Consider the following 15,205-nt stretch of genomic DNA (forward strand, 5'->3'; position numbering starts at 1 on the left):
GCGCACACACACACACACACACACACACACACACACACACACACACACACACTGATAACATGTACACAATTTATATTGTCCATGGATGAATATAAATATATAAAAAATAAAAAATTATGACAGTCTATATATTTACTTTTTTACAACTGGGTCCACAGCCAGGATAAACATATAGAAAGAAGTAATTTTTTCTGCTTAGGCTTATTAGAAATAAGATAGTTTCTACTCTGAAAACCACTGTGAAGTGCATGGCAGAGGGTCTGTCCTACTGTACCGGTTATTAGGATTTTTTCCCGTTCCACTCATGTGTAGTGTCTGGGAAGAATAACTGTTTAAGTACCTCTGTCTGTGCTGTAATTAATCCAATCTTGTCTTCACAGTTACTATGGGAGCAATATGTAGGGGGTTTTAATATATTCCTAGAGTCATCATTTAAAGTCAGTTCTTGAAACTTTGTAACTAGGCTGTCTTGGGATGGTTTACATCCATGTTAAAGAGTCTTACAGTTCAGTTTCTTCAGCATCTCTGTGACACTCTCCCGTAGATAAAAAAAAAAAAAAATAATAATAAAAAAACTGAGACCATTTGTGCCACCCTTCTTTGTATACATTCAATATCTCCTGTTAGGCTTAGGCAAATGCTTGAGTCACAAAATTAACTTCGATGACCATGAACCACTGTAAAAAACAATAGTGGTATGGGCCCGACATATTAGAGCAGTATTCTAGGATTGGGCATGTGAGTGATTTGTAAGCAGCCTCCTTCACAGACTGATCACATTTCCCTGTATTATGTCAATAAACCAAGTGTACCACCTGCTTTGCCCACCTTCTTTGCCCACGATTGAGCCTATGTGCTCATTCCAATTCATATCCCCAGGTGATACACCCAACTACTTGCATGAGTTACCGGACTGTAACTGTGATTCTTTGATGTTGTAGGATTCATTTTGTGAAGCACCTTCTTCTTCTGTGGCTCTACAACTCAAAATGAGCCCTTGCCTCTTCAGTTATCTACATCCATTTATCCTGGTCCTGTGCTAGCAATTTCCAGTTCCTATAGCCCATCTTCTGAAGGCCTTCTATTACTCTATCCTCCCATCTAGTTTTCGTTTGACCACATCCTAAAATCTTTTTTGGTATTTCTGTATCATTCATTTATGCAACATGTCCAGCCCACTTCAGCCTGGATGACTTCACAATTCTTCTAACAGTCTGAGCTTTGTAGATGGCATACAACTGATTATTGTACCTCCTCCTTAATCTTTCCCTTTCACAAATTGTGCTGATGATTCTCCTGAGTATCCTTCTCTCAAATGCATCCAGTGATTCAGCATCCTTTGCTGTCAGACCCAGGTTTCAGAGGAATATTTGAGCAATGGCCTGACCAGTGGTTTATAGATGGTTAGTTTAGTGGTTCTAGCCAGGAGCCTTGAAGATAGAAGCTTTATTAAGGTGAAATAAACTTTATAGACTGGAATTAGTCTCTGCTTTATTTCACATGAGGTATCATTTAGGCTGGTTACACTCAAGCCCAAGTACTTAAAATGGTCAAATCTTTCAAAGGTACAACTGCTCATCTCTATTTCAGCTTGCATGTTCTCCCTGTGCACTTTCCCAGCAGCTAGGTATTTTGTTTTCTCCTCATTGATATTTAGTCTTACATTCCTGCTGACATGTTCAAGTATGGTGAATCTCTCTTCCATTGCCGTCAGAGTTCTTGCTACTTTGCCGATGTCATCTACATAGGCCAGTATCTGTCCAGATTTATGAAACATCATTTCCTCATTCAAGATATTTGCTTCTCTTATCACCTTCTCCAAGGTAGTGTTGAATAGGAGACATGCCAGCACATCACCTTGCCATAAACCCTTTCTTAATTTCCAAAGTACTGGACAACATTCCTCCAGTTTTTATGCTATCTTGCATTCCTTTCATCGTCATTCTTACTATCCTTGTCAATTTTTTTGGAATACTCAATTCACCTAGAGCTTGATAGAGTTGCTCTCTATCTACATAATCGTACGCTGATTTAAAATCAATAAACAGATAATGTGTTCTGATCCAAAATTCCTTTGTTTTTTCCAGAATTTGTTTGATGGTAAATATCAAGTTGATAGTTGAATTACTGGGTATAAATAAACATTTGTATGACCACATTTCCCTCTGCATTATTGGAAGGAGTCAGTTGTATAGTATGTTAAGAGAGGATTAGGTATCCCAGATTAAGCAGTGTGATCCCTCTATTGTTACCGCATTCCACCTGGTCTAATTTCTTATATATAGGACCTATAATTCCCTCTTCCCATTCTGAGGCATTTCCTCTTCTTCCCATATTAGATTCAGAATGCTGTCCATTCTTGCCCCCTTACTGTTCTTTAATTTCTTCATTGCAGTTCTCCCCTCTTCTAAATTAGGTGGTTTCATGATGATATCTGTGTCCTCTTCCTCATATATTTCTGTTAGGTTCCTTGGTAAACTGGTCTTGGATTAAGGAGTTATCAAAGTACCAATGCCACGTCACACTTATCTCCTCCTCTTTGCTTATAATTTAATCATCCTCAGCTTTTATCAAACTTGTTCTACCCCTGAAAGTTTTCTATGCATTGTTCACTTCTCTATAAAATTTGCTTGTCTTTTTTGCACTTTTCACAATCTCCATTTCGTCAATATTTGCCTTCATCCAATCTCTCTTTTTCCTTTGATGGGTCCTTTTCTCAAGTCTCCATTTCTATTTATATTCTTTTATTATCCTCCTGGTACAATGTGGTTGTAATGTCATTCTGCATGCTTCATTTTTTTTTTGTTTTTTTTGTTACTGTTTCATTTTTGTTATATTGTTCCCAAGTATCTCGCATGCTGCTGTCTCCACTGTCTTTTTTTTTTTATCTTTTTCCATTGATGATGTTACATTTGCCAGCGTTTCCAAGGGCCTTTATTATTCTCTCCTGGTATCATTCCCTTGCCTCCTCTGATTCAAGAATTGTGACATTATATTTCTGTGTCCTGCACCATTTTCCTTTTACTACGTTAGGTATTCTTGCCCTCACCCATGCCAAAATTAGGAAATCCATGTCTGTATTTGGACTTCTTAAACTCCTTACATCCAGTTAAACTGACTTGTGCCTTGCATCAATTAGTACAAGGTTGATTTGATTTGTTGCATTTCCACCTGGTGCTATCCATGTTCCTTTACGTATTTCCTTGTGTGGGAACAACATGGAGCCTACCACCATGTTTCTAGATGTTGTCCCATTGCATAAAAACAGATTGTAACATTGCAAACTAAATTTTTGCCTAGAAAATTTTACTAATTACATTCATGTGTAAAATATAGTACGGAGTTCTTTGTTCTGAAAAACAATTAACGCTTTAAAATACTGTTTTAGCAAATATAATCCAAGAAACTTAGAAGCAACAAACTTTCATAAATAAATTCACCCACGTTTATAAGTTATCTGAATATTTTAATTATAAATGATTGATTGATTTTATGCTAGAAAGAATACCTCACAATTTTACATATAACTATCAAAATTATTCTAACATCCATTGATATTCTACATATAATAAGTTAATTAGCAGATAAAACAGTAATTAGAATTTTTAATGAAAAGCCATTGTGAAAAAAAGAAAAAGAAAATTCTATTTGGAATTACTTTGAATATTGTTATGTACAAAAGAGTCTGAGCTATTGAATCTTATGCTGTGGTGTGCCCTCTGTAACGTGTTGACAGTTGACCGTCTGCAAGCCACACGGGAAGGGAACTTTGTATTTGCACATGTGTTATATTGTTAAATATTTTAAGGATATTAATTTAGCTTAAAGATACGCTTTCTATGAGATGGTCTAATGTGAATGATAGTTCATAGCTCTTAGTTCTGAGCTTATTAAGTATTATAGAAGACACTGAATTTTGAAAACTTTTTTTTTGTGTCTGAAACACAGTTATTCAAAATTATATTGTTCATGCATGTGCAAAATGAAAAGTCTCCCAAAAATGGAGAGCAGGAAGCAATGTCACTTAACACATTTATTAACACAAAACACTGCTGGATTGTGACTTTGAACAAAACAGATCTGATGTATGATTTGAAAAAGGAAACAAAAATCTTCTGAAAATTCAACAAAAGGTTAACTTCTTCTTGAAGTGTCTATGTCCAAAGAACAAAATTTGTCTGTTCATAGCAGGAAACTAAAAAAAACACTTGGTGGTGTGGGGGGAAGGCAAAATCACTACCCTGGTATGTAATATGTCCTGTCTTGATTCTGAGTTAAAGATCATGTCCAGCACGGGATATGAAAATTGGTCTGAGTTTGATAGTCACCAATAAAAACTCCTTGAAATCCAAAAGTGTTGTGTTGTGCAGGACCTGTCCCCAGAAGTGCAATGTCAAAAGTGGATGGCAATAGTGGTGAGTGGCAGACAGGACGGCGACAACAGTGATGACTTTGGAGATGGACATCAGTCTTCACCAGGTGGATAAACTGCCAGCTGCAGCCAGAATGTGGTCTTAAATCCTGACAATGCAAGTGACTACAGCTTTGTTATTGGCTGTTTCCCAGTTGGTGGATGCATAACATACTCCAACTGGTGCACACTGCTGGATTCTGCACATGTACCGATTGCTGGCTTGATGTCGCCACTAGTATCATCCTCTGACGGCCTGCCGGCTTCCTTTAGTACAAATTTTGCACAATGATAGGAACATACCTCTGTTTGTTGTAATGCAAGATGCTGGTCTCTTGAAATTAGCTTTCTGCTTCTTCCATTCTTCAAAGGCCTTTTTACATTTTTCCTTGTGCAGAATCATTTCCTGTTGCTGCCTCTTTTCTTGTTCGGCTTTCTCGTGTTGTGATACTGTTGTATAAAACACTCTTAATTACTGTAACATTTCGTATGTCTGCTAATTTCTATCAAAATTTTTGTATTCTATCTTACAATTAGATTAGGAAATGAGACACTTAAAGTAGTAAAGGAGTTTTGCTATTTGGGGAGCAAAATAACTGATGATGGTCGAAGTAGAGAGGATATAAAATGTAGACTGGCAATGGCAAGGAAAGCGTTTCTAAAGAAGAGAAATTTGTTAACATCGAGTATAGATTTAAGTGTCAGGAAGTCATTTCTTAAAGTATTTGTATGGAGTGTAGCCATGTATGGAAGTGAAACATGGACGGTAAATAGTTTGGACAAGAAGAGAATAGAAGCTTTCGAAATGTGGTGCTACAGAAGAATGCTGAAGATTAGATGGGTAGATCACATAACTAATGAGGAAGTGTTGAATAGGATTGGGGAGAAGAGAAGTTTGTGGCACAACTTGACCAGAAGAAGGGATCTGTTGGTAGGACATGTTCTGAGGCATCAAGGGATCACCAATTTAGTATTGGAGGGCAGCGTGGAGGGTAAAAATCGTAGGGGGGAGACCAAGAGATGAATACACTAAGCAGATTCAGAAAGATGTAGGTTGCAGTAGGTACTGGGAGATAAAGAAGCTTGCACAGGATAGAGTAGCATGGAGAGCTGCATCAAACCAGTCTCAGGACTGAAGACCACAACAACAACATCTTACAACGAAAAGTTTGAGGGCAAGTCAAAAATTACTTTGACTTACTTCTTTCAATTTATCTACACAGGAAGCAGGGTTTAAAAAGTATATTATTTCTTTCCCCTGTTGCACAGTCTGTAACTTTTTCAGTGTCATGATCCAATGAAGATTAGGGTTTAAAGTCTCATCGATGATGATCTCATTAGATAGTGAGCATAGATAAAGAGATCAAACATGCTCTTTGAAAGGACCTACCCCACCATTCAGTTGATTTGTTGTGAAAAAAATAAAACATCTACAGCTGTCCTTATGATCTTATTTATTGTGTAGCTACTGGTTTTGGCACTCACATGTGTCATATTCTGGCCTTGGTTGATGCTGAAGGGGTTATCACGAACCATATATACTCTGCATCAGTGGCCAACATAACTGGTTTACGCAGACTATCTGTAACAATGATGTCAGCACACCAACCATCAACTGCCAACTGACGCAGATAGTCTGCATAAACCAGTTATGTTGGCCACTGATGCAGCATATACAGGATGAAGTGAAATTTGAGCACTCGGGCTTCACAGCGCGACTCCTCACATGCCAGCAATAAAAAAAATGTATCTCACAAAATTTCGTACAGCGGGTACATCCAGCAGAAAAAGGACAGTAAAGAGTGGCAATTTGGCAACAAGGTAATGGCATGTATGGTAACTACCTTTGTCAGCACATATCATTCGTGCTGTACAGTTGATGCAGTGGATAGAGTTTTGGGTTAGCATGCAGGAAGTCAATGGTTCGATCCTGGGTTGAGGCATATGTTTTTTATCTGGTAAATGTAGTCCAGGTGGTACGGTATCTGACATCTTAATTGTCAATAGCGATTGCAGCAGGTCCTCTAGAAAACATTTGCACTTACATACTACACTCATAGAAATGGAAGATTGGTCAACTTTGAAAGAAGCCCTTTCCACATCATGAGTGTGAATTTATTCGTACTACTTCATCTGCTAGATGCGAAACCTGTTTTCTTTGTACCATCCTCCAATGATCCCGTAGATTAGTACCAACTATTATTCTTGCCTCATTCAGGTCCATTAAATTTTGTTAGGGTCTTGCATTGCTAGTAGGACTAGCAACATGCTTTGCAAATAATGTCCAAACTCGGTTACTATTTGTATGTGTTATCACCATGATCCCACTAATTACATCTTTCAACACTGAGTCTGTTATCCACATTCTGTATAGTACGTATCTCAATGCATTATTATTATTATTATTATTATTGTTATTCTAGTGATGGGATTGTGGAAACATCATGTCTCTTACCATTAGGTAAACAGTGTAATTTGCAACTGAAAATTTCACACTCAATGGTGTTGGGATGAACCATGCAGAACAATATCTGTCAGAGGGGTAATGTGCATTAGGTGGAACAGCACGCAGGACTGATGGCGTGTTTATGCTGAATGCACTGTCCACCAGACAGGGACTGGTTACAAGTGGAGTAATGCGCCCATGACAGACTCCAATGTATACATGTATTGAATTTTCTCATTGTAAACCTCTAAACCAGTACGGCAGACATATGGCATACACAAATGATGAATATGTGGATATTCTTCTGGTCCTCAGTGAATCTGATAACCAGGCTGGTATTGCCACTGATGAATATGCTGCTAGATATCCTCGTCAACACCATACAGATAAAAATGTGTTTCATCGTCTGGAGCTGTGCCTTCGGGAGTCAGGTTCTCTCCTTCCACCATTGTATGGCAGAGGTCACCCATGGACTTGCCATACTACAGCTAGTGAGGAAGCTATTCTGGAGGTCATAAACCAAGAACATCAGCAAAGTACACATAGCATAGCGAGGCATCAGCGTGTCTCGCAACGCACAGTCATTAACGTGCTGCACGAGCATGGGCTCACATCTATCATTATGCTTTCATGTAACACCTGCATCCTGCAGATAGTCATCAGTGGATGCAATTCTGTGAATGGTTCCAACAACAACAGGAAGCCAATGATGAATTCGTGAACACTGTAATATGGTCGGATGAAGCAGCATTCACTCGTGAGGGTGTCTTCAATATGCACAATGCCCACCATTGGTGTGAGGTTAACCTGCATGTCACCCGCGACCGTGGATATCAAGTTTGCTTTTGTATTAGCATCTGGACTGAATATTGGCCAACAGGTGTTTGGGCCCCCACATGTTGCCTGACCAGTTGACTGCATGAAGGTATCATGCATTTCTCTCAAACTGTCTGATGCACTGGAAGATGTTCCACTACATGTTTGGCAGAGGATATGGTTCCAACAAGATGGAACACCTCCACACTCAGGAATTAATGAGTGACAGTATTTGGACAGAACATTTCCAGAGAAATGGCTCAGATGTGGAGGTTCAGTTGTATGGCCACTATGTTCACCTGACCTAAATCCACTGGATTTCTTCCTGTGGGTACACCTGAAGGAGCACATGTACTCTACTCCGCCGACGAATGTGGAAGAATTAGTAGCAGCTGTTCATGGTGCTCTTGTTACTGTGGATGCAGCTTTGCTGTGATGGGTCCAGAACTGTATAATACAGCAGGTTGTGCAATGTTTGGACGTGCAGGGAGGTCACTTTGAGCATCTGTTGTTCTGAGGACAATGTATTCTGTGTGAAGGTCATGAGGTCATTAATATGGACATTATTATTGTCACTGCACTCAAATTACATCTAATATAAATGGCAAGTAGATGTTGTGTTATTGTACTGTGTATCACGTTTAGCATCTCAAAATTGGTATTGTTTTTGTAATTATTCTGTCCTATGATGGGTCATTTGTTTCAACTGTCTATTTCTTATTTGTCTAATCACATATTTGTTATGTTCAGCATTACAAAATGTTGTAAATTTAGGACACATGGGATTTAAGAAACAGTGTATATTACAGTATGAAATGTCAGAATGAAGTTAGCAAATAAAAAAAAATGTGCCCCAACCCAGGATCGAACCCTTGACCTACATGCTAATGCAAAACTCTATCCACTGCACCAGCTGTACAGGATGACTAATATGTGCTGACATTAGTCATTACAGTGTTGCCAGATTGTAGTTGTTTCATTTTCTTACAATAGTGAATGGCCGTGGTCCCCGAGACTTCCAGCCAAAAGGGTGGACATACAAAAACCTGGTTGATTTAGGAGGCAGCAGAAAATCTCAGTGGCCTTGGTCCAGAATATTGTGTATTCCTGTCGGGAATAAAGTGATTTTGTTGATCATGAGTCCATTTCTGCCCCACTTCTCATCCTTTGTTGTCCACAGGAAATCATTGAATTTGATAGCCATCTATATAAAGATGATAGTTGGAAGGAGTGAGATGAAGGTAGGCTGATGCAGCACTACAAAGCTCTGTAGTAATATATTTTAATGATGCAGCTGGTGGTGTGTAGATGTGCATTGTCATAGCATGACAACATTTTCTTCAGCAGTAGGCCCTAATGTTGGATGTTAATTTCTGGCTTCAGAGTGTTGGACAGCACAAGTGAACATTATTAAGCTTAAAGTGAAAATTTTGGGATTTACTCCTTTGCTTCACTCCAAAATACTGTATTAATACATACTATTTTTGCCTTCTGAAATGTTTAAAAGGTCTTTGAATATCATTGAATGTTTATGAAGCCATGTTAATAACACTGCTTGTGCAATTGAGTTGTTTATTATGTGATTCCCAGGACATTCAGATAACTTCTTATGTAAATTTCTTTCATAAAAAAGTGATCTAGGCATATTTTATGAGTGGTGGCATTTTAAACAACTTAAACATGGTTAATCAGTAATTTGTGTAGATATTAGCATTTTTAAATCATAGTTCACCTAGGAAACTTGGTGTTGTAAAGATCTTACTTTTCCACATGTTCTACATTGACATGTAACATACATACTCCACAAACCAACATGTGGTGCATGGTGGAGGGTACCTTGTACCAGTACTAGTCATTCCTTTTCCTGTTTCACTTGCAAATGGATTCAGGGAAAAACAACTGTATATGTGCCTCCATAGGAGCCCTAATTTCTCTTATTTTGTCTTTGTGGACATTACACAAAATGTATGTCAACAGCAGTAGAATCAATCTGCAATCAGCTGTAAATGCCTACACTCTAAATTTTCTCAACAGTGTTTCACAAAATTAATGTCATCTTCCCTCCAGGGCCTTCCACTTGAAGCACCTCTGTAACACTCATTTGCCGATTGAGCCTACCAGTAAAAAAATCTAGTGATATTACTCTGAATTGCTTCAAAGTGGTTCTTAATCTTACTTGATGGGGATCCCAAACAATGACTTCCTTTAAAAACTAGCAACACTTACCTAAAATTTTCCCAATAAATCAAGGTCTGCCATTCACCTTCCCTGCTACCGACCTTACCTGTTCAAACCATTTAATACTGCTTTGCAACATTACACCTAAATACTTAATCATTGTGACTGAGACAAGCGACACACCACATGTACTATGTTTGAACATCACAGGATTGTTTATCTTTACTCATCTGTATTAACTTATATTTAGAGCAAGATGCCATTCATCAAACCAATCTGTCCGAGTCATGCTGTAGCCTTGTCTAGCTACTCAGTGATGAAAATTTCCTGCACACTACACTGCCATTAGCAAACAGTCATAGATTGCTACTCACCCCATCCATCAGATCATTTATGTACACAGAGAACAAAAGCTGTACTATCACTCTTAACTGCGCCACTCTGGATGATATCCTCGTCTGTGAAGAACACTCACTGTCCAAGACAGCATACTAGGGTTTTTTTTTTACTTAAGAAGAGTTTGGGGCAGTAACTCACTGGGAACCTATTCAACATGCTTGGACTTCCATTAATGTTCAGCAATGGGGCACTGTTTCAAAAGCAAGACAACTGAGGGTAATGGAACAGATGAAAAGAACTTTATGCAAATGTCTGGAAATAACAATGTATAGTTTATGAAACTGAACAATCACACAAATTCAGTTACAGGTAAAGCAAGCATTACATTTCAGTTGGAAGATACCCAGGAATTACAGTTTCTCTGCAGAGTGACTCTTTACAAAACACTTGTACTGCTCATTCTGGAATGCTGTCAGTTTGTATGAGATCCACATTAGATAAGAGAAACAGGGGACAGAGTAAATACCACCTGGTTGCCCAAGACTTCGCACATGGAGCCTCCTTCAGTTTGTGAGAATTGATATCTGCTTCTGGTGCATGCGAGTCATTTTTACGTGTTTGGAATGGCATATTATGAGTTTTTATAAGACTAAAGGTTAAGATGTTACCTGTGAACCAGTTGTAAGCTTCTAGCTGTGTCATTTAGAGGTGTGTTTATCAAAATAATTGTTCATCTACAAACATGACAAATTTTGAAGCGTCCTCTAATGTCACAGACACATTATTTATGTAGCATAGAAACAGAAGTGGGTCAAATGCCAAATCTTGTGGGTAACTGAAGTAGTCATTCAAAAAGGAGTGGCTCCAAAGGAATGTTTCAATAAGTTGAACAAATGGGCCATGGAAGGGCTTCTAAGGAACAGTCATTAACCATTCAGTCCTGTTCCCACATCAGTCTTCTTCCTCCTTGAAGTTCCATCATTCTTTGTTCCTGTCATGGTCTCATTCAGTCAGACTCATTCATTTCAGAGTGGTCACTTGTACCTCATTCCAGCTTCAGCATGCCTCATTCAGTTGTAATTCCTTCCATTTATTGTATTCACCAATTCTTGTTCAGTTTCAAACCATTCTCAGAACCTTGACTTCAAGTTCATTGTGTATGCTGTTCTGTGCCCATGACCATTAAATTATAACTTTATTATAATTATTTTTTAAAATCAGCACAAGAAGTACAGAGTCACTGAAATTGGTTTTTTGATGTGCTACTGCATGTTTTTCCTAAAAGTGAAGTATTCATAAATTCTACTTTAGCTTTCACCAATGAGATGAATAGACATAACACTTTTATTCAAAAACAGTAATTACAAAGGAATCACTGTGATCCATGAAGGTGAGACGTGATTCTTAACAGAATGTGTGATAACCATAAATGGCAATGCATGCCCTGCCATGTTCACCAATGTTGGCCACAAGGTTGGTAAGCAGTTCTTGTGGTAGGGCATTCCATTCCTCCACTAGTGCTGTTGACAACTATTGCATGGTAGTTGGTGCAAGTGGATGTGCTGCAATATGCCTGCCCAATGCATCCGACACATGCTCAATGGGGCTTAAGTCAGGTGAACAGGCAGGCCAGGCCAGTCCATTTGCTGAATGTCCTCCATCTCCAAGATAGTGCTTTTCAATGTCATCACACATTGTCATCCATAAAAATGAAGTTAGGGCTGAATTCACCCCTGTAAAAATGCACATCAGGAAGAAGTACAGTGTCACAACAGTGTTGACTGACGAGTGTGCAGTGTTCAAAGATTTAGAGGTCAGTACACATGCAACACTATGCCTCCCCACACCATAACAACCAAAATGATCATGTTCAGCAATGCAGGACAAATCCTCATATGACAGGAGATGAGGACATGTAGTGAATCCAGTAAGATTTTCAAACATGATCGTTTTGGTGGTCCAGGTGATACTGAGTGGGGAGGCATAATGTAGCATGGACATTCTAACCTCCAAACCTTAGAACCTAGTACACTCATCAATCAACTGACACTGTGCTCCTTCCTCATATGCTTCTTTTCAAGAGTGCATTCAGCCCTAACTTTATTTTTAGGGATGACAGCGTGTGACTGAATGGAACAGTACTCTCTTGGAATGAGAGGATATTCGGCAAATGGACTGCCCATTTCTGAATTAAATTGCATCAACCACCTGTGGAATGCATTGGATAGATATAATGCAGCACATCCACATGCCCCAACAACAAGCCAGCAGCTGCCAACTGGACTTGTGGAGGAATGGAATAGCCTACTACAAGAACTCATTACCAATCTTGTGACCAGCCTGGGTACACATTGCAGAGCACCCATTGCCATCTGTGGCGATCACACACTCTATTCAGAACTATAAGAACTATGTCTCACCATTTTTAATGTCCAGAGGACCATCATGAATTGCAGTGATCTCTGTGTGTTACCTTCTGTATTATACTGTAGTAGTACTTTCTATGTATTGTCCAAGTTTCATCAAGTAATGTTACTTTGCTAACATCTGACAAATCAGGTGGATTATTTCCGTCTATGTGTCCCTGCACCAAAAATTATTATTATTATTATTATTATTATTATTATTTTGTGAAGTTTTTGACATCTTGAGTACTGTCATTTATACGGCACAAGCACAGTATCTAAAAATCTCAAATACTGACCCTGGGCTTGTACAACTTAACTTTATTATGAGTTACCTTCTGAATCCATTAGTATAATTAGTTTGGCTGAATCCTGTGCTGATTAAAAAATATCAATGATTTAAAATTTCATTATTGTTCATACATGATTACTCACTTCTTGATGAGGTAGATAAAAAGGCTGTAGAAATAAGTAAAGTATTCAATCGGCAACAAAAATATGCTAGCAGCACCTACACTCATTTAATTTTGCAGTAACTAACATTCTGAGATAAAACATTGTTACTGAAGTAGAACTGCATATTTAGACAAATTAATCCGCCAGTTTAAAAGAAATTATTACTGTATCTAAAAGTTCATGTTCAAATGAACCTCCATTATTATTTAGAAATGTAAATCTTTAATTGTTATTTGTAAAAATATGGCAAACAACAATAGACAACTTCAGTTTTAATCATTTTAAACTTATAAAAGAGGCACATTGGAAGCCATGTTCAGTCAATCTGCAGTCACTTTTGAATGGAGCAACATCTATGACTATCATTATGATGGAATATATCACAGCCAGTTTAGTACAGATAAAAAGTTGGAAAATGTACTGTATTTCATCTGGATTTTGCAGTTGAGAGTTTAGTCAATAAAAGTTAGTGAGTGTTTAATGATTAGTTGGATTGTGAATGTGTAATTATTTCCATGGACTGTGCTAATGGTTATCACCAATTGTGACAATGGAGCTAGGTCATGAACCATGTTGTTTTAGAGACTGATATCTACTCTACAGATTTTATTCATTTTGATATGGTTACTGTAGTATCGTAGCCTATTTATGCTGCCAGAGCTGGTTATAAGCAGTGGCCACCTGTGTACCAGTTTTCTAAATCAAGATTACTTGTGGTCAAGAGTACGTCTGTGTCACTATATGGTGCCAAAAATTACAATGAGTTGTTGGTAGTTAGCTCCACCAGCAAGCATTCAGTGTACATAGACACTCACATGTGTGGCTAGCTTATAGCTAGCAACACCTGCCACAAGTTGGCAACAGTGTAGCATTTCCTCACCCATAAGTTGAGTACAATACATTTATTTAAAGTGTACTTGTATCAACTACACTTGTAGTTGCCTGTCCAGATTCCTACTGACAGATCCCTTTGTCCACCTTTACCCATTTGTCATTTGCAATGAGGGCATAACATTTGGCTCCTCAGAACATAGTGACTGCCTCGCTTCATAAAAGTTATCTGCTTTGAAGGACAGTGTAAACAGTGGCTTATAATGTGACTGTGTTAAGGATTTACTTGCTGCCTGTGAATAACTGTGATTAAGTATGTTATGTTTAGGTTACTGAACTCAGGCCATATTGTAGGACATCAGCTGAGTGTAGCATGTGGGTATGTAGTTATTGATTTATCGGTGTATGGTTAAAGTAGATGGGACTTGAATTGGACAGAAACAGAAGTTCATTCAGCATTCAAGTGCAGTTAAGGTGTGTGAACTGCAATTTTTGGTGTGGACTTCATTAATGGTAGTGGACTGTTTCCAGCACCAACTTTTCAGGCAGTTATCATGGAGGCACTACTATGAAAGTTAACTGTGCAGAAAAATGGGTAAGCTACATTTGGTGCCCCACAGTTTGGGAACACATTGCAAAGGCACTGTAATAAAGTGAGATTATGAACTTACGAGACATGTGGCAAAGTGAGTGATCTGATAATTAAGCATGCGAAACAGTAGACAGTGATGGTGATTACAAGACTTAATAGTCAAAGTGGTTAGAATGGACAGTAACGGTGAAGGATAGGATGGTGCATGATTGGTTTTTGGAACAGTGAAATTTTAACTGTTTCAAATTATGCATAGAAGTGCCATTGTAAGGGATAAGTTTGAGTAAAGGGAGTGCTGTATTGCATGAAGGGTCCATGAGGCCATCTTGGACAACAACATATCAGTGACTGGGCTTAGCCGATATCACATCATACATAACAGCAGCGGATTAGTGTGGAGCGGATGTAAACAACAAAGTGATCAGAAACAACATACAGATTATGACTTGTTGTAATTACCAGATGGCACAACAGCAGCCAACACTGGTTTAGAAAATTATCCATGTGAATTGAGATTGTGTTTGAGCATTGTTACTTATTCGTATAAATGTGTGACAGTGAAATTAAAGAGAGTATTTTAAGTGGTGATGGACAGGAAACAACAATTGTGAATGAACATGAAGAAAATGGTGTTGTTAGGGAGATAATGGGGGAATAGATGAATATAAAGTAGAAATAAAAAGTTAACCTGAAGATGACAGTGGATTTACATCAGGGCTATTCTTAACTTT

The 15,205-nt window shown here is 38.3% G+C and overlaps 1 protein-coding gene across 1 annotated transcript in view; it reads right to left on the reverse strand.

The window, feature by feature from the left end:
- The window catches only part of LOC126175716 (uncharacterized), a 69,201-nt gene that overhangs the window by 13,087 nt on the left and 40,909 nt on the right, over window positions 1-15,205 (reverse strand). Inside the window, exon 3 of the mRNA XM_049922648.1 lies at window positions 4,715-4,861. Coding sequence (XP_049778605.1) covers window positions 4,715-4,861 — 147 coding nt within the window. The remainder of the gene's footprint in view (window positions 1-4,714; window positions 4,862-15,205) is intronic.

This window comes from Schistocerca cancellata, chromosome 3, assembly GCF_023864275.1.
Source record: "Schistocerca cancellata isolate TAMUIC-IGC-003103 chromosome 3, iqSchCanc2.1, whole genome shotgun sequence".
Classification (NCBI taxonomy): domain Eukaryota; kingdom Metazoa; phylum Arthropoda; class Insecta; order Orthoptera; family Acrididae; genus Schistocerca; species Schistocerca cancellata.